Here is a 26162-nt window from a genome sequence, read left to right as displayed (position 1 = left end):
CCAACACTGCTGCGCTCATATCGCAGCGCAACACCGCCCGCCGCCGCCACCGGCAGCTACTGACACGGCTGTCCGCATACACCCGCTCTAACTATGTTATAGGGAATGCGACCTCCCAGCTCTCGCGACGGTCCCTGGCGCAGCAGCAGCAGTTTATCCAATGCTGTGAGGACGTGGCCCGAGTGTTGGAGCACGTCACCACTGCGGTACTGGCACTCCATCCCACTGGGCCAGGCAATTTCGGGGGGGGACGATACCAGCGAGGGCACCTCCAGTGTGAGCAGCCTGTCTGCCTCACAGGTTGCCGTGTTACGCCGGAGCACCAGGCCCACTGCAGGGTCACGTGCCGTGGCAGAGGAGGAGCCGGAGAGGCGCTTGGGTGCTGCGCGCCGGAGGCGCACTTGAGTTTCATTTACTTTTGCAGGGACATGCTGACACTACAAGCCTGTCCTGTGTTTTGTTCGCAGCAGTATGGGGCAATACTGCTTGCATAGAAAGGATAGAAACTTAACACTATTATTGTGAATTCAACAATAATATTTATTCTTGCATCATACATCGGTCTCCTGTCATTATTTCCATTTGCATGCAATTGTGAATTGTTGGGTGAGGGGAGTGGGTGCACTAGAAACTGTTCATTGTGATGTGGTTGCGGCATCTGTGGCCTTCAGCTGTGTTCTCCCCGCGTGCATGACGCACATGTGCAGGTGGCCGGTCGTCCCCTTCCGACTCACTGCCAGAGATGTCTACAGGTATCCGGCGCTTGGTAGCAATGTTGTGTAGTATTGCACACACAGCCACAATGCGGCAGCACACATCAGGACTATTGTACATGGCCCCACCTGTCTTGTGCAGTATGCAGAATCTGCTCTTCAGTAGCCCAAAAGTCCTCTCAATGCAATTCCTTGTGCGTATGTGTGCTACATTGTAACGCCGTTGCTGTGGTGTAGCAGGGTTGAGGTATGGGGTGAGAAGGTATTCACTGAGGGCGTAGCCACTGTCACCTGAATGAGAGGAGCAGAGGGTGAGTGCCTGTGCAGCGCAGCTACTTCATCGCAGTGTGACATTGTAGGCAAAGTGTACTTACCAAGTAGGTGTCCTTCCCCAAAGTCTCCCCTGGCCAGTCGTGTGTGAAGGCCGCTGTGCCGGAATATGAATGAGTCATGTGTACTCCCCGGGTACTGTGCCACTATGTCCGTGATGTATGTCTTAGCATTGCAGACCATCTGGATGTTGAGGGAGTGGTAGGACTTGCGATTGCGGTACATGTACTCCGTTGCAGCTGGTGGGCAGATGTGGATGTGGGTACAGTCAATGCATCCTATCACATGTGGGAAATGGGCAACATTGTAGAATTGAAGCTTGGTCTCATCCAAATCCTGTTGGCTGGTGGGAAATTTGATGTGGTGGTGTAGCTGGGTCAGCATTGCGTCAAGGAAACTCCCTAGGCAGCGGGACATGGTGGGCTGGGATATCCCCCCAGCAGCCGTAACTATCCCCTTGAAGCTCCCGGAGGCCAGGAGGTGCAGGCTACACAATACCTGGACATGTGTTGGCACGGCATTGGTCCGCCTTGTTGGGTGCTGCATCAGGGGGTCAAGGTCCTGAATTAGCTTGATGATCATTGCCCCATTCAGGTGGTACTTTGCGTAAATTTGCTCTCTGGTTTGGCCCAGCAGGGTGACCCGCTGGCGGAATATCCTGTCCTGGATTCTGCGTCTCCTCCGTGCTGCTCGCTGTAGCCTAAGCCGCCTGACCACCATGTACAGTCCTGGCTTTCTGACACTCCTTATGCTGATGCTGCTTCTCTTTAAGTGTGTTTGGTCAGGCCTGCACCAGTTACTGATTGGCCAACGGTTTTTCGAATTTTTTTTTACAATGGCTTTGATGGTTACCACCTGCTTTGGGTTGTCCTTAAATTGCGCCTCGTAAACAGCGATTTTGTTTTTTTTCGCTAATTGCGATTTTTCATGAATACCGATTGCGATTGTATTGCAAAATCGCTATTATTTTCGCAGATTCCGTGATTTCTCGCTATTTCCGATTCGCTAATGGTCTACTGCCGGGATTCTGCAACTCTTTTAGCGATTTCGCAATTCTGTGTTTGTGATTTCGCAAAATTCGTGGTGAATACCGATTTGGGAAATTGCGCCCGCGATAGCATTTTCGCAGCTATTGCGAGCGCAATTTTGCTTCGTGAATCAGGCTGACTGTGCTCAATAGTGAAGGAAGGGGGCGGGGCCTGAGGTGACATGTTTGCAAACACGCCCTGTGGCATGTTTTACATTTGGGAATTAATTCCTCTTCAATACTGAGGTCCCCTGTGAGCCAACTAGCCCATCAGGTACCTCCAGTATGCGCCAGGGAGCTGTGTTGCAGAGAGGTGTTCAGTGGGCACGCCCCCTTTTTACAACACTCTGCAACGCAGCTTTGTGGCGCTTAATGGAGGTACCTGTTGGACTAGTTGGCCCCTAGGGGACCTCTGGATTGAAGAGGAAGTAATTCCCCAACTTAAAACGGGCCACAGGGCATGTTTGCACACACATCACCTCAAGCCCCGTCCCCTACCTTCACCACTGTGCAAACGCACCCCGTAGCGCGTTTTAAGTTGGGGGATTAAGTCCCCTTGCATACTTGGGGGTCCCTGGAGGCCAACTAGCCTGCGCCAGGGGGCTGCGTTGCAGAGAGGTGTAAAAAGGGGCGTGGCCTCATTACACCTCTCTGCAACGCAGTCCCCTGGCGCGTTTTCAGAGGGGGAACTAATTCCCCTTGCATACTGGAGGTCCCTAGGGGCCAACTAGCAAACCTCCAGTATGCACCAGGGGGCTGCGTTGCAGAGAGGCGTAATGAGGCCCTGCTCCTTTTTACACCTCTCTTTAAGGCAGCCCCCTGGCGCGTTTGCAGAGGGGGAACTAATTCCCCTTGCATACTGGGGGTCCCTGGGGGTCAACTAGCCCACCAGGAACCTCCAGTATGCGCTAGGGGGCAGCGTTGCAGAGAGGTGTAATGAGGCCCGCCCCTTTTTACAGCTCTATGCAACGCAGTCCCCTGGCCCATTTGAAGAGGGGGAACTAATTCCCCTTGAATACTGGGGGTTCCTGGGGGCCAACTAGCCCACCAGGATCCTCCAGTATGCGCCAGGGGGCAGCGTTGCAGAGAGATGTAAAAAGGGGCGTGTCCTCTTTACACGTCTCTGCAAGGCAGCCCCCTGGTGCATACTGGAGGTTGTTGGTGGGCTTGTTGGCCCCCAGGGACCCCCAGTATTCAAGGGGAATTAGTCTCCCTCTGCAAACACGCCAGGGGGCGCGTTTGCAGAGTGATGCCTTAATGGGTTTTTTTGGGATCGGCAGTGTACGCGTATCCTGCGATTTTTTTTTTTCAACAAAAATAAATAAATTGGGGGCCTTGGGGGTCCTTGTGGGACCCCTTGAGCAGGCCTAGGGGGTCAGGGTGTTTCTACCATGCCCCCTTTTCCTCGTTTTCACCTTTGTTTCCCTGTTTTCTTGTGACTCGGTTCTACCGAGGCACAAGATGGCTGCCAACACTATCTGAAAGAGATACGTTAGTGATAGATTCCTTACCTTAGAATATCCCAAGGCGTCAAACTGGATCCGGAATCTTTTCCGTAGCAATACCCTTGCGCGTCAGTAGGCGTCGTCCGTGGCTCCGCATCCGTCGTCGGCGTCATTAGCGCCGTAATGACGTAGCCGGAGTACTTAGACGCCGCCCTCGCGCGCTGACGTCAGTTCTTTTTTCCGCGCCAACTAGCGCAGATCCGGAGAAGCTCTACCCCTTAGTTATTTTTTGACTAAACTATTTGGATCTTTTCATCTGGTTTTTCTCGAGTCATTCGACTCCTACGGTGCCGGTAGGGATGCCCGGGTTCAAACCCTGCTCCAAGTGCAGCCGACTGATGTCTGTTACCGACCCCCATCGCCGGTGCCTTCAATGTCTAGGCCTCGACCACGACGACCGAACCTGCTCCAACTGCCGGGCCCTGACGTCTAAGGCTAGGCGGTAGCAGTCCCGCAAGCGACTTGAGCTCCGGCAGTCGGCCCGCGCCATTCAAGGTCCCGGTCCCACAGGAGGTCATGGTACTGGTCGCGGGGTCGGAGCCCTCGTAGCTCCGAGAGTCGGCATCGGTCTTTGGGATCAAGATCCTCAGATAAGAGGCATGAGAGGTCGGAAAGGGGTTATCGCTCTTCTGACCCACCCCGACGCGGCCGGGGGTTCAGGTGACACCACCCACGCGGCTCCGACGGAGTCGCGGGCTCCGCAACCTGCCCTACACCTTCCAGTCCCTGGGCACGATGCGACGCCTGAGGAGGTGGAGCGGTACCTCATGGCCAAGAGGTCTCTTCCCTCCTCCACCAGGCTCCGTGGCGCCTTCGGTCCCGGCAGTCCCGGCTGGGGTGCCTAGCGGGTCGGGTGCTTAGGCTCCGACGCCGCCGGGTGCTCCGGCCCCGGCGCCGCCGGCGACTTCGGTTCCGGCGCCGCAGGCCCCCCACTGGATCCGCTTCTGGATCCGGGTCGTCGCTGGTCGACCTCGCCGATGCCGTCCCCTAGAGTGTCACCCCCGGCGACGCTGACCCCGATCCTGCCCTCCATTCGGTTCCGGCGCCGCTGGGCGCCGCTCTCGACGTCGTATGGGGACTTTTATTTCCACGAACCGGCCCCATCCTTTGAACCTGAATTTCAGGTGATGGGTGACGAGGGAGATTGGGAGGGGTCTGTGGACCCTCTGGCACAGGAGTGCCAGTCTCAGCAGGACTGGACATGTGAGCTTGGGGATGCCAGTGGACTGGACACTTTGCCAGACACTGGTTTTGTCTCCCCTCCAAGCGTGGCTAGAGAGGAGGGGGCTGCCTACAGTGTAGTGTTGACACGGGCGGCCAAAGCGTTGGGCCTGGAGATCCCCGTCGAGGCTGAAGTCCTTAAACCGCAGGCAAGCTTGGCTGAGCCTCTGCTGCCGTTTGAGGCCTTGTGTGGCGTTCTTTTGGGCACTTGGTCCAAGCCCGCTACAGGTCAGCCTGTAGATAGGAACGTGGCCAGACGCTACCGCCCGGAGCCTTGCTTCTTGTCCCCCCACCCCACCCCCGAGAGCCTGGTTATCCAGGCCTCTACTTCCCAGACCGCATTCCCGACGGCTCCGCCCATTCGGGAATCCAAGAGGTACGAACAATCGGTAAGAAGATGTTCTCTCCCTGAGTTTGGGACTGCGATCAGTCAATACCGTATGCCTCTTGGGCCGCTACACCCATACTCTGTGGGACACAGTCGCGGACGTGATGCCACAATGTCCGGTTGAGACCCGGACTAAACTCGTCCAAGCCCTTGCGGAGGGTAGAGATGCAGCACGCTATTCCATCCGGTGTGGGCCATTTTAGTGCGCCGAACAAAGGAAAATAAATCAAACACTTCAACTCCCAGAATGCTCACGCACTATCTCATTTGAGCTGCCCTAATGAGGGTGTGTCATTGTGCATATATAATGGAGGAGAATGTTCGCTAAAGCACGTACCATACGCTGAGCATCTGAAGAAGAGAACACTCAAAATGCATCAGGCTAAAGTAAGTCTGTCTGTAACCAACTGGCATGCTGAACTGTGTCCATACCTTGAACGGAGGCTGGTAACCTTTCATCCCACCTCGTGTGCGACTCTAAATGGGTTACCGTCGTATGTGCATATATATATTCTTAATTCATTTGTTGGCATGAACTCTTTGTTGAGTTATACAAAATGGTGTCTATATTTTAAAAATGCATTTATGCAGGGTATGTATCTTTATGTGCCATAATTTCTAATAATTTATACTGTGGTTTGTGCATATTATTGCTTTTACTAATAGCAAACATGTACTGCTTTACAAAATCATGTTGCTTAATTACGAACTAAGGCGCATTAAGTCTGTTTGTGTTAGTAGGCCACATGACCTTGTGGGAGGCGGCTAGGAGGCGGAGCAAATTGCACTTTAAATATCACCAAATGTAGCTACTCCTTGCATGTGAACAAGGGCTGCATAGCCCGAAACGCGTCATGGTTGGTTGCACCAGAAAAATCTGCAAATAAAATCAGTTACCTGAAGTTTGTGGTCTGTCTCCTGCTTCGCCGGTTCTATGAGATTGGAGGGGGCAACTTGGAGTTTCAGCACATGTCAATACAGAAGTTCGGTTTGCTTCTGTCCACAGACCCCCTCTCTACAAGTGGCGCCTGGATTTCATACCGAAATTGCAAGCTCTCCTACACGGAATTCTACGGGTGCCCCCTACTGCATCCTTTGATATAAGTTGGCGAGTTACGTGCAGCAGTCGCGGGCAGGATCGGCTGATTGTCCTTTTGATTGGACCATCGTATCGCTGTAACTGATACATGGCAGTGCATAGGTGGAGAGGTCATTCAGGCACATCATGAGCACTTTCAAGTGAAAACCGCATAAACGACTCACGGGCGGTTTCGATAGTGCATTGCAGTAAGTTTCGTGGCTTTTCTGGTTAACCAGCATGTCTGCGGAGGCTTTCCGTGCAAGGGAGGCGGAGGCAGAGCAACTATTCGATAAGATTTCACTTTCCAAAGAAACATCGCTAAATGTCCCGGCAGGGACGGGACGTAATGAGGATGGTGATATCAAGACATTATATCGCAACTTGGAGAAACAAAAACGTTTGGAAGTCACAAAATGGTGGGAGCATTATTCTTTATCAAAATATGCAGATGTTGGTCGTGTCCCTAGAGGACTTCGCATTATGCTCGCGCCGAGCTTTGACCGTCCCAACCCCGCGATGCTCAAGGAATGGGGTCAACTCAACTTGGCGGCATCAATGAATCTCGTCCATTTGCTGGTCAAATATGCAGCAATTGACCGGGCTGAAATCTTAACCAACATTGAAAAACTGAACAGTGAGATCGCCAAAGTCGAAGAAACCGAGTTAATCAAAAAACTCAGGGAGGCGATGGAAGAAATATTAAAGAAACATGAGGACAAAATCAAAGCGAGGAAGGTCAGTAAGTTCGCGCGTGATCAGGCGGACTACGCTCATGGACAAATTTTTACTTTTGCCCGCAAGTATAGCGTAGCCAAAAGACAGCAATACAGTAGCAACATCAAGAAGCAGTCCGGACCCGGAACATCACAGACAGCACATGGAGAACAGACTGATAATGAGGATGAAGCAACTAACGAGGACACGATTTCAGTGTCAAGCGGTACGAGTGAAGAGCATGACAGAAACCTGCAAGCAGCCCCTATCCTCAATCTGGAAGAGGAACTCGATTTTTTAGTGACGGAAAGACTAATGACACTGCGCCCACGCTTAAACAGCCAAACATCAACAGTAAAGGCAAAAACCAAAAAAGACGAGAACGTAGAAAACAAGCCAAACAAAAACGAGAAAACAAAGAAAACTAAAGTACCGTGGCAACGCAGGAAATAAGGCACAATAATTCTGTGATCAACTTGTCCAATATCACTTTAAGTAGAGCTGAAGAACAACTCCTGGCTCTAGGACTTAACTTTTGCCCGGCGCAATCTTTTGGTTATGCGGCAACCCGCATCGATGTGTACCGGTTCATCAGAAAAATAAGTTGCAGAAATTCTTCGCTACACAGAAATTGAAAACTGATGTAGACAAGTTCCCCACTGAAGATTCTAGCACTCCGGACGGAGGGCTCGAGGTAAGAGCTGCAGATGCACCCACCTTTTTGACTCTCAATGACTTATGCCAAGCTACTGATTCACAACCTATGTGTCAGGATAATGATGACAACACCCAAACTAGACTCTCCAGAATCAACATCTTTCAAAAAGGAGCAGGCATCACACCATTCAAGAAAAAGTCTAAATTCACCCCTTTAATGGTAAAAGACGCTATAGATACTTTCCAAGAGTGCATAGTAAATGAGATGAAGCTGCTATACACCAAATCTTGTAACCGCAAACGAAAACACTATGATCACAAACAAGCTGAATATATCGCTCTTGTCAAGAAGCTCAGCACTAACCCCGATGTAGTGGTAAAAAATGCAAATAAGGGTGGCAATTTGGTAATTTGGGCCAAAAAGGATTATATAACAGAAGCCCTTAGACAGCTGCAGGATACTTAGTGCTACATTAAAAGTAACGATAAAGAATATACTAAGGCCAAAGTCACCTTGGAAAAACTTTTGGATAAATACCGGCGAGAAGGGCTGATCTCTGGAGAAGAATTTAAATTTATGAATAAAGAATTTCCAGTACTGCCGGTTTTCTACCTAATTCCCAAAATACATAAGGGAACTTTGCCCACCCCAGGAAGACCGATCATTTCGGCCATACACAGTGCTGGTGAGAATGTAGGTCGTTACATAGACTACTTTCTACAGGATCTGGTCACCAAATTACCCAGCTATGTACGGGACACTAGTGATTTTCTATTAAAAATTATGGATTTGGAATGGCAAGAAGACATGCTACTCATGACATTGGACGTTGAGTCCCTGTATACGAGTATCGGACATGAAGAGGGACTGAGGGCTACCAAATATTTTTTAGGCAAAAGATCCGATGAATTATACGCACACAACAAAGTTATTCTTGATTTGATGAATTGGTGTCTCAATAATAACTATTTTGCTTTTGGTAAGGACCTGTGGAGACAGCTTCGAGGCGTGGCGATGGGATCCTGCTTCTCCCCCAGCTACGCGTGCTTGCATGTGGGCTGGTGGGAGGAGCGGGTTCTCGCCGTTACGCACGAAGTGTGGGTAAGAGAATAAATTGTTAAATATCTCAGATACATTGATGATATTTTTATTCTTTGGCAGGGCAGTGCAGAGGAGGCTCAATCATTTGTGGATGAAATTAATGTCAACTCCCTCAATCTGCACTTTACTTCTCATATCAGTCCCAACCAAATAGAATTCTTGGACGTCAAGGTATACATCGATGCTAATAGATTAGAATCCACCCTATTCCGTAAACCCACATCAGGCAATACCACACTACATGCCTCCAGTCTCCACCCACAGCATACCATATCCAGTATTCCTTATGGAGAAATCCTAAGGATTAAACGTATTTGTAGCTCCACCACTGATTTTGAAAGTTGCATCACTGAACTCAAGGCTCGTCTAAAAGACCAAGGCCATTCAGATCGCACCTTTAACCAAGCTTTGGCTAAAGCAAGGTTAAGGAGCAGAGAGAGCCTATTGCCGAAAACTGACTCAGATTCTGGTGAAACTGACTCCATTGCTGATTCAGTCTTGAAAAGCACCACTTGTCCCAGATTCATCACTGCTTATAGCAGTGAAGAAAAGGCCATTCAAAAGATTATTCGTAATAATTGGCCGATAGTCCTGACAGATAATGTTCTCAATTCTACTTTGCCCCGCAAACCTATTGTGACCTTTCGTCGGGCCAGAAATATGGGGGCTTCTTTAGATATCAGCAGTCCTGAGCTGAAATCAAAGGGCACATGGCTGAAAACTAAAGCTGGATTTCGCAAATGCACACACTGTAGGGCATGCAAATTCGGTGTGAACAAGTCTCATTACCGCACACCTTTTAGCATGACTGAGATTCCTATCAAGGGCAACCATGATTGTAAAACTGATTTTGCAGTCTATGTTCTGACGTGCACCTGTGGACTAAATTACATTGGTAGTACCAAAGCCCAGGTGCACGTCAGAATTCTCCAACACCTCAGAGCAATACTCCATAACGATCCCGCCTGTCCAGCGGCGCGCCATTTTGCGCTAAGACACACTCAAGATCTGCAGTGTCTAACGTACTTTGTGGTGGGATCGGTACCTCCCTCACGCAGAAGAGGGAACAGAGAGTTGCTACTGAGGCAGTTAGAAACACGTTTCATTCTTCAGTTTGATAGTAAGTGGCCCAATGGGCTCAATAACACCGAGGATATACACAACTTCTTGTAGAGCTTATTGTTGTTGCTATTCTGAGACATGTTTCTATTTATGGCTGTTTCTTTCATGTGTGCTTTACATGGTCATTGGTGCTTTGCATGATATCAGCATGAGATTCATTTAGTGCAGCCATTTGATGCCAAATTCATCATGATGAAATTCGAGTTAGGTGGGTAGTCAGGTTCCCTGTTGCCCATCTACTTTTTTGGACATACAAGAAGGGATAAACCAGTACTATTTATGATGTATAATAGATAGTCAGGTTCCCTGTTATCTATTGGATTTTAGTGTCCTCTTTTCCCTAGTGTGTCTCTGTCTTTTGGCCATTGCACATCTGTGGCCTCCCTCCCCATTTACATTTCTATTTTATCACTGTATATTTAATCACTACACTTATTCCTCACTTGTAAAATCATGATGAATTACTGTTTTTAGAAAAGCATTTTTATACTTACCTTTCATTATATAATATGGCTTTGCCCATATTCTTATTACTGGTAACGTCTTTTATATGCATTCTTTATAAACAGTAACATATATAGCATGAATTTTATCACTCTTGTGATGTGAATATTTGCACTTTAGATTTAGCCTCTTTGCACACTAGACAAGGTTGTCTTAGCTTTAGGTGGTTGACACTACAGCACTTTTTTTGCTCATTTGCACACCTAGCTGCAAGTGCACAGAGGTCTGGTTGAAATTATTAGCAAGGACACCATTCCAGTTATTAATGTCGTTCATCCATATTTATGGTGACAAAACGGATTTATCCGGTTATTCTTCATTCATTTGTTGGCATGAACTCTTTGTTGAGTTATACAAAATGGTGTCTATATTTTAAAAATGCATTTATGCAGAGTATGCATCTTTATGTGCCATAATTTCTAATAATTTATACTGTGGTTTGTGCATATTATTGCTTTTACTAATAGCAAACATGTACTGCTTTACAAAATCATGTTGCTTGATTACGAACTAAGGCGCATTAAGTCTGTTTGTGTTAGTAGGCCACATGACCTTGTGGGAGGCGGCTAGGAGGCGTAGCAAATTGCACTTTAAATATCTCCAAATGTAGCTACTCCTTGCATGTGAACAAGGGCTGCATAGCCCGAAACGCGTCATTGTTGGTTGCACCAGAAAAATCTGCAAATAAAATCAGTTACCTGAAGTTTGTGGTCTGTCTCCTGCTTCGCCGGTTCTATGAGATTGGAGGTGGCAACTTGGAGTTTCAGCACATATATATATATATATATATACACACACACATATACATACACTCAGTTCTCAGCCCAGGGGCATGGCAATGGCCTCTTTGTATTGAATAATTAATTGAATTTGGAACCTGAGTGAGTGCATCGTCAATCACTACCGCTGCGATACTTGTGAGAATATATATATATATATATATATATATATATATATATATATATATTCAATACAAATAAAGAATACGCTGCACACTTCTTGGACTTTGCAGTTGGTTTATTCAAAAACGTGCCACACTCCTACGCGTTTCGAACCGTAGTTCCTGGTCACGGTAGTAAAGGTGAGTTAGTCCCTCATCAGTTTTGCTTTATATACCGATGCTTTACACTTATGTTATCTAGTGCATGCTGGGACTTGTAGTCATCCCAAATGTTATGTGTGGAATTGGTCACGCTCCGTGGACTGTGTACATTCGTGGGGTATGTCTAATGTTATCACACTGAAGGCGTTACCATGTTTTGAGGAAAAACGTGGCCTTTGAGTCGCTATCGTGCTGACACGAGCGGTGAGATCATGAATCAATTTACCTGATTCTAGATCTTAGTGTGTAACTATGCGCTGTAATAGCTATAGGAAATAACGGGCTGAGTGCCCTACGTCCCCACTTAATGTCACAGCCCTAAGTGGGGACGTAGGGCGACGTTTTTCCTCAAAACATGGTAACGCCTTCAGTGTGATAACATTAGACATACCCCACGAATGTACGCAGTCCACGGAGCGTGACCAATTCCACACATAACATTTGGGATGACTACAAGTCCCAGCATGCACTAGATAACATAAGTGTAAAGCATGGGTATATAAAGCAAAACTGATGAGGGACTAACTCACCTTTACTACCGTGACCAGAAACTACGGTTCGAAACGACTAGGAGTGTGGCACGTTTTTGAATAAACCAACTGCAAAGTCCAAGAAGTGTGCAGCGTATTCTTTATTTGTATTGAATATCCTCGAGACACTGCCCTGGTCTCCACGCTAGCACCAACTGTAAAGCGCTCCCGCTGCGACAGGACAACTAGCTCGTTTATATATATATATATATATATATATATATATATATATATAGTATTTCAATAGCTGCTCCCTGTGGAGGGAGCAATGACAGCTCCCACAGCATGCAGGGAGCCAGCTGAGTATTCGGGGGGCTTGGTGCTCCCCTTGCGACCCCCAATGAGTATATCGTGGTTGACGAGTGTAGAGGCATCAGAGCACCCACCTGTAATAATGTGGCCCTCAGGTATGGGGATCTCCTGGGGCCAAAAATGGCTCGGAGAGTGCACATGGCCTCCTCCTCTTCAAGAAAAGTAGGTACCCTGGGGGAATGGTGTCTCCAAGGTATTTTCAAGGGTCGGGGAGGTGGGGTAACCAGCAAAGTGCAAAAAAAAGGCCCTGGGTGATAGTGATCCCCAAAGCCTAATAAAGCTCAGGGAGAGGGGCAGCGCGGCAACCTCCCTGTTTTTGTAAGTTTCGGCCTCAGGGATTGGCTTCCTGGGGCTTAGAATGGCTTGGGGAGGAAGGGCCCCTTGGTCCCCTCCCCTTTATATAAAAAAAATGACCTTGGTGATGGAGTCTGCAGGGCCTAAAGCGGTTCATGGGAGTGAGGGGTAGGGTTGTTTTTATGGAACCTCCCCTCCTCCAAAATATATTATGCCCTGGGGGGTACTGTCCCCATGGCCTAAAGAGGCTCAGGGAAGGGGGCCACATGATAACCTCCCCTAAAAATATATATGGTGCTTGGAATGGAGGGTCTTCAGCGCCGTAATAGGCTGGGGGCAGGCCCCCCTCTTTTTTGTTTGTTTTGTCACAAGGGTTCGGCTCCCCTGGGCCTATAATTGCTACGCAACTCCACTGCAGTTTTCGCTACAACACTTTACCTCACTCTATGCCATTGTACGACAATCCATTCTGTGCTGCTCCACTGTATGACACCATACTGTACTGGATGGATGTCTGTCATTAAGACTCCATATGCATAACCTAGAGAATTTACTCCTGATCTATTGTAAGCTATGGATATACTGAGCTTACAGTTCGCTGCTATGGCTCCAACAGTCTCTCCCAGGCTTTTGCAATTTTTACATGTACTTTATTTTGAGGTTAATTTGTTGGGATTTGTTGGTATTGCGGAAACCTAGGAAATTTTGAGTAATTCCTTAACCTATTTGAATATTCATCTATTGTAAACACATTTGTATTTTGTGTATTGTCTTGTGTACTTTTATGTTTTTTGCAACTGAATAAAGCTTTTTTGACTGAGTGACAAAGTGGTTCTTAAAGCCGAACATCTGCCAGGTTTGGAGACTGTCTGTGTAGATGCTGTCATCAGGAGAATGTCAAAACTATGAATGGGAATTGGACAATAAACAGCTGAATCTCATTTTTCCTACCTTGAGAATGTTAAGTTGTGACCGGTTTTCAACACACAGCAACTTAAATGTCCTTTGCTTGTGAGCAGATGACCCCAACTTGGGTCTCAGGGAGAATTGTTCTTAATCCGTTAGAAGGGCAGGTTCTCCTGTGCCTTCTCTTTGATGTGTCTAATTCTCAGATTGTTCTGTAAAGTTAGGAGAGTCTCTTGCATGGTAATACAGATACCTCCAGTGTGAATGAAGCAGCATTTATATCCAAAGCTGTGGAGACTATCTGAAAGAGACACGTTAGTGATAGATTCCTTACCTTAGAATATCCCCAGGCGTCAGACTGGATCCGGAAACTTTTGCGTAGCAGTACCCTTGCGCGTCGGTAGGAGTCGTCTGCGGCTCCGCATCAGTCGTTGGCGTCGTGGGCGCCGTGATGACGTCGTCGGAGTACTTAGACGCCGCCTCCGCGTGCTGACGTCAGTTATTCTTTTTTCCGCGCCAGCCAGCGCAGATCTGGAAAGAGCAGTTACCCAAGTCAATTTTTGACGAACTTTTTGATCATTTTTGATCATTCCTCGAAGTCTAACGACTCCGATTGGTGCCGTAGGGATGCCCGGATTTAAACACTGTGAGGAGTGCGACCGCACGATGTCGGTCACGGACCCCCACCACCTGTGTTTGACCTGTTTAGACAAGGCCTGCTCCGACTGCCGGGCCCTATCTTCGAAAGCCAGGCGGGAGCGGTGCCGCAGGCAACTCGAACTCCAGCAGTCGGCCCCGCGCCGCGTGAGGTCCCGGTCCCACGGGAGGTCGAGGGACACGTCGCGGGGACGGAGCCACCACAGCTCCGGGAGTCGGCACCAGTCCTCCGGGTCGAAGTAGTCGTCGGGTAAGAAGCACAAGAAGTCGAAGAGGCGTCATCGCTCTTCCGACTCCCCCCGACGCTCGCGCGATGCGGCCGGGGGTTCGGGTGACACCGCCCACCGCCCTTCGGAGTCGCAGGTGTCTCGTCCCGCCCCACACCCTCCGGTCCCTGGGCAGGACGCGACGCCGGAGGAGATTGAGCGCTTCCTCATGGCCATGAGGTCCCTTTTTCCTCCGACGGGCTCTGCGGCGCCTTTGGGGAGAGCGGACCCGTCTGGGGGCTTAAGTGGGTCGGGGGCTTCGGCCCCGATGCCGTCGGGTGCTTCGACGCCGCCGTCGCCTTCGGGCCCGGCGCCCCAGGGCTCCACGGTCCCGACACCGCCGGCGCCTTCGGGCCCGGCGGCGCAAGTTCCGCGGGACACCGCGGGACCTTCCACGGGCTCTGGATCGTCACCGGTGGACCTTACGACCCCCCCCCCCCCGGCGTCACTCCGTCAGGTGTCACCTCCGGCGCCGTCCTCGGGCGGCGCCGCCCCGTTACCTCCTTTGCTCGCTGGGCGCCGCATCCGACGCCGTTTGGAGATTTCCACTTCTACGAACCGGCCCCATTGAATTACAACCCTGAGTTTCAGGAGATGGGTGAGGAGGAGGATTGGGAGGGGTCTGAGGACCCTCTGACCAGGGAGTGTCAGTCTCAGGAGGACTGGGCAGGAGACCTTGGGGAGGCCAGTGGCCTGGACACCTCTCCAGACACTGGTTTTGTCTCTCCTCCTACCGTGGCTTCGGAGGAGGGGGCAACCTATGGTGTGGTGTTGACAAGGGCTGCCAAGGCCTTGGGCCTTGAGCTCCCTGTCGCGGCCGTGAGGACTAACATCCTCACAGAGGTCCTTAAACCGCAGTCATGCTCGGCTGAGCCTCTGCTGCCCTTTAATGAGGCCTTGACCGACGTTCTTTTGGGCGCTTGGTCCAGGCCCGCTACGGGTTCGCCCGTAGATAGGAATGTAGCCAGACGCCACCGCCCGGCGCCGGGCGACCCATGTTTCCTGTCCTCCCACCCCACCCCGAGAGTCTGGGCATCCAGGCCTCTAATTCCCAGACCGCATTCCTGACTGCTCAGCCGGACAGGGAATCCAAGAGGTATGAGAATTATGTAAAGAAGATATTCTCCTCCCTTAGTTTGGGACTGCGGTCTTCCAACACCGCATGCCTCTTGGGCCGCTACACCCACTCTCTGTGGGAGACGGTGGCGGAAGTGCTGCCAGAGTGCCCGTTGGAGGTACGGGCCAAACTCAGCCAAGCCCTTGTGGAGGGCCGAGATGCAGCCAAGTATTCGATCAGGTGTGGGCTGGATACCACCAACTCGCTGGGCAGAGCGATGGCTACGACAGTGGCGGTAAGACCCCACGCCTGGCTGAGGTCCGCCAATTTTTCGGCAGATGTCCAGAACACTCTGATGGACATGCCGTTCGATGGCAGTCGCTTTTTTGGCGACAAGCCAGACCACGCGCTTGAGCGCTTTAAGGACTCCAGGGCTACGGCCAAGTCCTTGGGCCTCTCGGCCCCGCGCCAGCAAACGGGTGCCTTTCGCTCCTTTCGTGGCCAAGGAAGGGGCGTCCCCACACGTGCCGCCAGCCACTCGCCGCAGACTAACATCCAGCGCAGCGGCGGCCGTGGAAACCGCCATGGAGGCGGTCGGGGACAACAGCGAGGTCAGGCCACACCTTCCCCCGCAGCATCCGCCTCTTAACCCTCCTAGTCCGTGCTTTTCGGCCAATGTGACGCCAGTGGGGGGCAGGGTTCGCCATCACCACTCTCACTGGCGCACTGTCACTTCAGACAGGTGGGTGCTGCAGATCGTCCTGAAGGGCTACTCCCTCCCCTTCGAGACGACTCCTCAAGCCATGCCACCGCAACACCACCGCGTATCGGGGGATCACTTGCGGCTCCTGCAGGAGGAAGTTTCGGCCCACTTGGCCAAGGGGGCCATCAAGCGCGTTCCTGGGCCAGAAGTAGGACGTGGTTGCTACTCCCACTACTTTCTGGTACCCAAGAAGGGCAAAGGGTTCCTACGCCCTATCTTGGATCTGAGGAACGTCAACGGCTTCCTCCGGAAGGAGAAGTTCAAAATGCTGACTCTGGCGCAGGTCTTAGCTGCCCTAGACCCAGGAGACTGGATGGTAGCGTTGGACTTGCAGGACGTGTATTTCCACATCCCGGTCCTGCCGGCCCATCGGCGTTATCTGCGGTTCACCGTAGGCCACGAGCACTTTCAGTTTACCGTGCTCCCCTTCGGCCTTACCAGCGCCCCACGGGTGTTCACGAAGGTGATGGCGGTGGTCGCAGCTCATCTGCGCAGGTTAGGGGTCTCAGTCTTCCCCTACCTCGACGACTGGTTGTTGAAGGCGGGCTTGCCCCAGACAGTCGTCAGCCATCTCCAGACTATGGCGGATCTCCTGCACCAGCTGGGGTTCTCCATCAATGTGCCGAAGTCACACCTGTGTCCCTCTCAGAAGCTCCTTTTCATCGGAGCGGTTCTCGACTAGGCGCAGTTTCGGGTTTACCCACCCGAACAGCGGGTTCGGGATATACAGGCTCTGATTCCAATCTTCCAGCCTTTATCTCGGGTTTCGGTCAGGTTGACGCTGCGGCTTCTGGGGCTGATGGCCTCCTGCATCCTTCTGGTGCATCACGCACGGTGGCGGATGCGGGCTCTGCAGTGGGACCTGAAGTTTCAGTGTGCCCTGCATCAGGGCAACCTGCCTGACCATGTCCTGATCTCCGAGGGCACTGCGAGACAGCTGCAGTGGTGGCTCACGGACCACGATTGGGTCAGCGGCAGATCCCTCTCCCTTCCCCAACCGGAGCACGTAGTTGTGACGGACTCGTCCCTCCAGGGCTGGGGAGGCCACATGGGAGAGGCGGAGATCAGAGGCCTCTGGTCTCCGGCGGAGTCCCGGCTCCATATCAACCTTTTGGAGCTGCGGGCGATTCATCTAGCACTGAAGGCATTCCTCCCGTCTGTCCGAGGGAGTGTAGTGCAGGTGTTCACGGACAACACCACCGCCATGTGGTACTGCAACAAACAGGCCAGGGTGGGGTCGTGGACCCTCCGCCAGGAGGCTCTGCACCTCTGGCAATGGCTGGAACATCAGGGCGTGACTCTGGTGGTTCAACACCTGGCTGGTTCTCTGAACGTCAGGGCGGACGAACTCAGCTGCCGGTGCATGATGGATCACGAATGGCGTCTGAACTCGGACGTGGCGCAAGGTCTCTTTCTGCAGTGGGGAGAGCCTTGGTTAGATCTATTCGCCACCGAAGAGAACGCGCAATGTCATCAGTTCTGCTCGTTGGAATTTCCAAGGCGGCACTCGCTCGGAGACGCTTTTCGTCGCGAGTGGAGTTGCGGTCTGTTGTACGCCTTTCTGCCTATACCACTTCTGCCCAGAGTGCTGAAGAAGATCAAGCGCGACCGGGCACAAGTCATCCTTGTGGCTCCGGACTGGGCACGAAGGTACTGGTATCCCGCGCTACTCAGTATGTCAGTCGATTCCCCCGGTTTGTCTGCCTCTTCAGGAGGACCTTCTGTCGCAGCAGCAAGGGACGGTCCTCCACCCGAACCTGTCCAGTCTCCACCTCCATGCTTGTAGATTGAGCGGCAACAGTTGAGGCCATTTGACTTGCCTCCTGAAGTTTGCAACATCATTCTGGCAGCCAGGCGTCCCTCCACAAAGTCGGTATACGCCTGCAGGTGGAACAGATTTGTGGCATGGTGCACAGCAAAGGCTGTGGATCCCCTTAATGCCCCTCTTTCTGAGGTTCTCCTCTTTCTTCTTTCTCTTGCCCAGCAGGGCTCTGCTCTGGGCACTATCAAGGGCTATCTTTCAGCTCTTTTAGCCTTTCTGAGGCTGCCTGATCAGCCTTCTTTGTTCAAGTCCCCTATCGTTAATCGATTCCTGAAGGGCATCACACATACGTTCCCTCCTGTTCCCTTCGTGATGCCTCAGTGGGACTTGAACCTGGTTCTTACATTTCTGATGTGCGCTCCCTTTGAGCCACTTCACAACTGTCCTCTTCGCCTTCTCTCCTTGAAGACTGCCTTCCTGATAGCCATCACCTCTGCCAGGAGAGTGAGTGAGCTCCAGGCTCGATCTTGTAAACCTCCTTTCCTTTCAGTCCATCCGGACAAAGTTGTGTTACGGACAAGGCCCTCCTTCCTACCCAAGGTAGTCCCGGCCTTCCACATTGGGCAATCCATCACCTTGCCCACCTTCTTTCTGCCTCCGCATCCCTCGAGTGAGGATGAGAGGCCCCACCGTCTGGACCAGAAAACGTGCGCTCTCATTTTATTTGAATCGCACACAACAGTTCCGGGTGGATGACCAGCTCTTTGTTGGTTACGTGGGCGCTAAGAAAGGGAAAGCGGTGCACAAGCAGACCATCTCGCGGTGGATCATCTTGTGTATCCAGGCGGGTTACTCCTTGGCTAAGAAGGAACCCCCTGTGGGGCTGAGGGCTCATTCCACTCGAGCCACAGCAACTACAACTGCCTTGGGCCGAGGTGTGCCCTTGCAGGACATTTGCCAGGCGGCTACGTGGGCCTCGCTGCACACGTTCGCACGACATTATTGCCTGGACAGTCAAGTCCGGAGGGATGGCTACTTTGGCCGTTCCGTCCTCCAGGACTTTCTGGTGTGATTATTGGTTCGCAGACTCACCACCACGGGGTTGGTATTGCTGGGGTATCTATTCTAAGGTAAGGAATATATCACTAACGTGTCTCTTTACTACTTGTGTAACGATATATCTATAAGAGACATTAGTTAGTGATAGATTCCTTACCGACCCACCCATTCTCCCCGTTCTGCGAACCGATATCTACGGTTAAGGTCATCCCCTTTCAGGGCCTTAGTTTCATGGCACCAGTGTTGGTTTTTGGCATAGCTCTGCGTTTCTGGCGCGGAAAAGCTGTGTCTAAAAACTGACGTCGGCACGCGGAGGCGTGTCTAAGTACTCCGACGTCATCCCGGCGCCGACGACTGACGCGGAGCCGCAGACGACGCCTACCGACACGCAAGGGTACTGCTACGCAAAAGTTTCCGGATCCAGTCTGACGCCTGGGGATATTCTAAGGTAAGGAATCTATCACTAACTAATGTCTCTTACAGATATAACGTTACACAAGTAATAACTTGTGCTTCTGTTCACATCTTATCTGGTTCAAATCAGAACTTCTTTTCGATTCATGTCTCATATCTCATATTCTAGATCTCCACCCACACTTCCTGCAACTCACAACTTGTGTTGAATCTTCCAAACGACTGTTGGATACTGCAGGTGGTTTTAGTGCCTTCCAAGTTCATCCTTAAAATACAACAGAGTTAAATAGAAAATAATCATTATTTGGGTAATATCTAGGGGTTGTGGTCCAATCCGGATGTCTTTGCACTAAAGATAAAGTTTACAATGTCCATCAGTTAGACTGAATCTTGCTGCTATTTTTCAATATCTGAAGTTGTCTGAATAATTAAGGAATGAGTACATTTCCTCCAATTGCAAGGACAGGCCCCTTGCATGGGAATTGAATACGATTCTGGCTGCCTTAATGAAGGCTCCACTTTTAGCTATCCCCAGACAGACTTTTTGTTGGGTATGACTTCAGCAAGAATAGTACGTGAGATTCGGACAATTTCAAGTTGCAGCACTATCTCTGGTTTTGTAAAAACAAGGTAGTACTACAAAGTAATCCTACATTTATCCCAAAGGTACCATTTTCATTTCTCTTGATCACCAGATAGTCTTGCCTTCTTTTTTCACCAGACTGCATCAGCAGTAGGGAGATTTCTAAACTCTCTGAATGTTGAGCTAGTTAACATTTTCTGAGCAGCTAACTGATAGTTTTCGCCTAACAGGTCAACTCCTTGTTGTCTATGGACATGTTAATAAGGGTAGACCCTTTTCCACACTAAGTCTTGCCAAGTGGCTAGAGTTATATATTATAATTGATCACAAGTCCATGTGCAGGACTATTCCTGGTAGAACTAGAGCTGGAGCGCTTTCTACAACAATGGCGGCTACAACAGTTATGTGAAACAGAAACTTGGAGATTCACACTTGTGTTCAAGTGGTATTTCATTGAGGTCCAAGATGGAAACTCCATTGTCGTCCAAGATGGAAGCTGTGATTGTACATGTTGTGCTTTGCAATCTCATCACATAAGGTCATCTTGACTCCCACCTTCCATTTTGTATGTTTATATTTATTTCTCCCTGAATAATCTGTATTCAAGCATATGAATCTACGAAAGATCCAGTTTGGAAGAAGAAGAAAAAAATACTTACCTGTAACTGCAGTTCTTCAGCATTGGTGGCTTTCATAGATTCACATGCAACCCTCCCTTCTCCCCTTTTATGGATGCAGTAGTATACATGGATATTAATACTGAGGAGCTTAGAAAGTGTGGCAGTTGTAACCTCTCAGGGGAGAAGAGATTGGTGCCTGTTTACCTGATTGAGTCAATGAGGTGCATTGCAATATATGATCCATGGCTGTTTCCAATGTGCTTGTTTGAGTACACTGCTGTGTGACCTTGGTTACTAAAGATTCCAAGTCAAACAACGAGGAACATTTAAGCATGTAAATCTCTGAAAGTTACCAGTGTTACAGAGCTGCAGTTACTGATATGTACCGTTTTTCTGCTTCTCAGTTTGTTGACCCTTAGTGGTATTCCTTCTGCTAGATTTTTCTGGCCAGGTTTCACTTCCTAGGCTATGTTGTCATTACAAAATGCTGTTCAGCATGTTGAACCTTATAAATCATGTCCTTTATTTCCCATTTTCTTGTATGTGTGATGATTCTTCTCTCCAGTTGACAACTTATTTCTCGTCCTGCCAGATCCAGGTCTCCTACTTCCCCCCTGGACAATATCCCAACTCCAGTCCTCAGTACCGACCGCTCTCTCACCAGGTAACCTACAGCCCTCAGCGCACACAGCAACTGCCCCAGCCTCCACAGCAATCTGGTAAGTAGTTGCCTTCATGTCTGCAGAAGCACAGCCTGTTTCTGTTTTCCATACTTAAGGAGAACCTTACAGCATCGCCTTCATTTTCATGGTTTGTAGATTTTGACACTTGCTTAGTTATCACTTTCTTATAAGTGGGTTTCAAAGAGGATTTACATTTTCATCAAAGATCTGTTTGACAGTGAACAGGGTTTGCACGGTTATCCAGAGCATAAACATTTCTAAGTTCTTCCTCGGTTTTCCTGGTTTTTCTTTAAGGTTACCATTTCACCTTTATGATTACTTTTGCTAATTACACTGTGATGTGAGGAGCTCTGTAACATTGTTAATTTGTTACTGTAAAGTTGAGGGTTGGCCGACTAGCGGGCATCTCTTGACAAGAGATTCACTTTTTTGGAGTGGATGCAAAAATATTTGAGAAAAAACTATTTTTTTTCTTTGAGGATTTGCACTTGCTTTTTGTTAGTCACGTTTTATGCATTAGTCTGGCATTTTGTGAACTGGCTCACAACCATATATTTTTCCCTTTTACTTTTTTCTTTTCCCCATTTGGGAACTGACTGGACGAGGAGTTTAGCTGACCCCCTTCCACATCTTTATGTAGTCTCACAACGCCCCAGAATGTGGTGGTCATCCTGGGATTCTTTTTTCGCTGCTGTATTTTTTAAGTAGCATTGAGAGTTTTGGGCTCGATGGGCAGTAAAAACGACGACTGAGCAGAAGCGGACATCTGAGCTGAGATCTCTACAGGTGACTAATGGTGAACTGAAGAAAACCTTAGATAGCAAAAGACTAAGGTGGGCGGAATGCTTCATTTCGCCTGTGAAAATTGGCAGAATTTAGCGACTAGGCGTTACTCTTGTAACATGGAATTCCCAGTTCCAAACTAATTCTGCCAATTGCCAGGTAGCAAAATGTTTTCCCTCAAGGCTCCAGAAACGCGAAGATTTGGTGCCTTTGATCTCCATTTCCGGGCGATGGTAGTGGCGGGTGGTCGCAGTCAGAATGCTGCTTCTCATGTAGATTTGCTGCTGCTAGAGTAGATGTTCTACTCGAGCGGCAGCAAAATTAACTCGAATGGATACACGCGCTTGTGCACACCATGGTGCAGTTTGCAGTGATTTTTCAATGCTGCTTGTGCTACTGCGTTAAATTGCAGCGTGACATGCATATTTCTGCCTGTTGACGATACTCTGCGAAATCTCACGGAGTTTTTATATAACTCCGTGAGTTCTGCCCACCCATACAACAGATCAGCATCAGAAAAAACAAAGGAGACAAGCTTTTAAAATTCAACTTTGACTGAGGTTTGGAGAATACATAGTTGCAGGTTTGCAGTAAACCTGGGTCTTCAGTGTTTCAAGGTCAGAAGGATTAAAAATACTCCCTTTTAGTTTTTATCCCAACTGATATCATAAACTATCAGAGAAAAGATGACATAGGTTTGCAACTTAAGCCTTTCTAAGGACCATAGGAATGAAAGGATGTAAGGTGTGCAAAACTTTCCAACTCAGGAGTTGTAAACTAAAAAGAAAACCGCACTGGGCACCTTAAGCTGTGTGAGCAGTTAACTGTGAAGAGTCTGGGCCTTATGAATGATGAGGAAGTGATTGGGAAGACTCAAGCGATCCAGAGGGAGCAGTAAGGTTCCGAAGTCGAGGATTACTCTTCATGGTTTTAGTAAAGGAAAACTCTCAGAAAAGATTCTGGAAAATGTTTGATAATGCAAAGAAAGTGAACACCTGCAATGTCACAGGCTCGCAGCACAACTGCGCTAAAGCGAATTGATTCAAAGACTGGCAAAGAGCCATCTTTGTTAAAACAACCTCAGTCGAAATTGCTTGGAAAAATAAAGACCCATACTGGTAAAAGACAACAGACAATTTCACATGTGTTTTGAAGCTATATCAACATTTGTGCACTGGTGTACAAAGGAAAACCTACTAGGTAACCTTACTAGTGACAATGCAGTCATCAAGTACTTGATGTACTTCGACTCTAAAACATCTTAATGCTTCTATATGCATATATATGCATATATATATATATATATCAGCCATAGTTGCATATAAAAGAGGAACCTCAGGGCAGAATCTCTTGGCTACACCAATGAAAAGATTTGAGGAGAGGACAAAATAATTTGCCTGCAAAGGTCAGCTCCTCCTTTAATCTTATGGTAGCATATCTCATAAGACAACCGTTGGAGCCAGTGCAAAAAGGAGAACTTAAAATACCTTACACTAAAGATGACCTTTTTAATTGCAGAGCAGTTATGAGGAATATCCTAAAAGTAGTGTCTCATATTCATGTGAATCCATTTATCCAGCCATGCCTGCCGGTTTTTTTAACTACCACAACATAGGCGGAAAGAGCCCTAAGCACACTTAATGTAAGAGGGTCATTATTTAGTACATACAGTGGACTAAACCATTAAGAAAACAGTTCTGAGTCGCATAGAGTAGGTGACTCCCAATCTCAAAAAGACAAAATGTGAGATGTATAGTGAAAACCATCCATATACTCACTCGCTGGCAAGATCCTAGCTCAAAAACCCAGAGCATATTCAGTAAGAAAAAAGAAGACGGTATCTTTCATGTCTCCAATATATATATATATTTTTTTTTTCACTGACAAAAACCATAGGTTTCATAGGTTTTAGGGACGTTATAGTTAGTTGGACATTTCACTCATACAAATTCCACTGTTATAGTTAGTTGAGCTAACTATAACTCATGCCCCCGCAATGCACTGCTGATGACGTCACATATTACGTCATTCATGCCATGGTCAGTGACATCACTGATCACCCACGCCGGTATTGTTTTCGATAGCGTTACTACTCTGCTTATTGAGAGACAGTCGCCTGCTGGATCGGCGCGCTTCTACTCTGCCCCTGTAGGGCCTCGCCCTTTGGTGCCTTCGAAATTACTCTCCACCAAGTCCTCCACAAACTGCCTTCCTGTTGTTGGAATGGACAGTTTTCTGTCTCTGCCTGGCTGCCATGCAAAATACCTACAGACAAACTCCCTTCAGGTCTGTAACTTGTGTTTGTAACCTGAACACAGGGAAGCGGATTGCGAGGCTTGTCGAGCTTTCTGCTCACAATAGATTCTCCGGGATCAATGAGCACGCTGGCTCAAAATGCAGTGGATGGCCACAGACACTCCTGACCTCTACGACCACGACTGCATTGGAGAAGAACACCTGCAGACTTCCGTAGCGGAGGAGGAATCATTCTCCGTCAAAGCCAGTTCAATATCCGAGCATGACCAAGACTAACAAATTCCAGAAACCACAACTGAGGTCGAAATTTGTGAGGACTGTATTCCCTATCCCTCAGTCCTGGGTGGAATACCATAAACACCCAACACCTCTATAAATAGTTATTCGGATCGCCACTGCATCATGGCCATGGTCGGCACCGGATGACTGGCTCAAAAGCCCCGCCCTCCTGCTTGGCTCCAAAACACCAGCTAAAGCCTGTGGCATTGACACCCTTGGAACCTGCCAGCCTGACACGAGCCAACACTCCACATCCTCCGCTTTGGCTCCAAGCGGAACTTCAGCACCAAAGTGAAAGCTTCCAAGCCGACATCCAAAAAGACTGTGATGGCTACACTCTGACACATTCGCCACAAATTTCCAGGGAAATTAAATGCCAAACCGAGCCAAATCTTGATACAACCCCAAACTGGATGCATACTCACAAAGCCTCCGGTTCCAACAACACCATCTAAAAGACCATTGTCTTTTGAAGAGGCTATTGACCTGCCTACCCCATGACAGAAGACTATGGACAAGGCTACCAGCCATCTACCACTCACCCCCCCCCCCCCCCCTGTGCCACCACAACAGGGATGTGTGTAAAACAACAATGTCTTAGCCGTTATTATTTAGAAAGCATAGTTAACAAGTATGTTCAAGACCATACAACGAAAGAGAATTAGGGAGACTCAAAGTTCGTTTTGAAATGTGGAAAGGAAAACACTAATTGTAAAGACAATTGGGAAAAGTTATATCCGCACTGTAAGCAAAGATTACAGAGGCTACCCAAAAACTTTTTGCACCCAAGTACTTGTAACACTCAAGGGTGAACGGCGCAGGTGACAATTTTGAAAAACAGTGGCGCTCAAAGTGAAGTTGTGACTATTATGTACTTGAATATAAGGTTCATGAGGGATTATTTATAATTTTGTATTTTTTAGAGACATTTAAAATGAACCATATTTGAAAAAGGCGCCGCAAATTGCGCTGGTATGTCGGCGGTGTTTCGATCCTAGTAATTTAGGATCATCATCAGGACCGGGTTGCCGTTTGTTGGTCCTGAAGTAAGGTAGATTCAAAGGATGCAGGAGGGGCTGCGAAGCTAGCCTTGGATAGGTAGAAATCGGATCCATGAGGTGGGGTCCACGTTGAGATACCAATGGAACAGATATGCCCAGGTATGAGGTCCGGAGGGCGAGGTTGATCCGCTATGCGTGAACGGGATGGTTCTGGTCAGTTTGATCCGGAAGTACGGGGTACCCAAACTAAATCAGCAGTCTTAATGCGACCTTAACAAAGAGGCCGGTGACCAGGTCGGAGCCCCGATCCACTGTGCGTGTGCTGGAAGGGGGGGGGGGGGCTTTCCGGTAAAGGAATCCGTGTGAGGAAACCGGGTTGCCTGGAAGGAATCTCAAAGCAGCCGAGGTCGGCAGTTTTCCGTTCAGCTGGGTGCCGCCACTGTCGCGTTTGGCATGCTGGAGTACGTCTCC

At 49.0% G+C, this 26162-nt stretch overlaps 1 protein-coding gene across 3 annotated transcripts in view; it reads left to right on the top strand.

Annotated features, from left to right (window-relative positions):
* The window catches only part of R3HDM2 (R3H domain containing 2), a 921072-nt gene that overhangs the window by 793696 nt on the left and 101214 nt on the right, over window positions 1–26162 (top strand). For all 3 annotated transcript variants that reach the window (XM_086966594.1, XM_086966584.1, XM_086966589.1), the window contains one exon: window positions 21282–21408. In XM_086966594.1, the coding sequence (XP_086822720.1) occupies window positions 21282–21408 (127 nt within the window). The remainder of the gene's footprint in view (window positions 1–21281; window positions 21409–26162) is intronic.

Source organism: Lissotriton vulgaris, chromosome 1_1 (genome assembly GCF_964263255.1).
Source record: "Lissotriton vulgaris chromosome 1_1, aLisVul1.2, whole genome shotgun sequence".
Classification (NCBI taxonomy): domain Eukaryota; kingdom Metazoa; phylum Chordata; class Amphibia; order Caudata; family Salamandridae; genus Lissotriton; species Lissotriton vulgaris.
The sequence above is the reverse complement of the archived record's forward strand: the minus strand, read 5'-3'. Positions and strand labels throughout refer to the sequence as shown.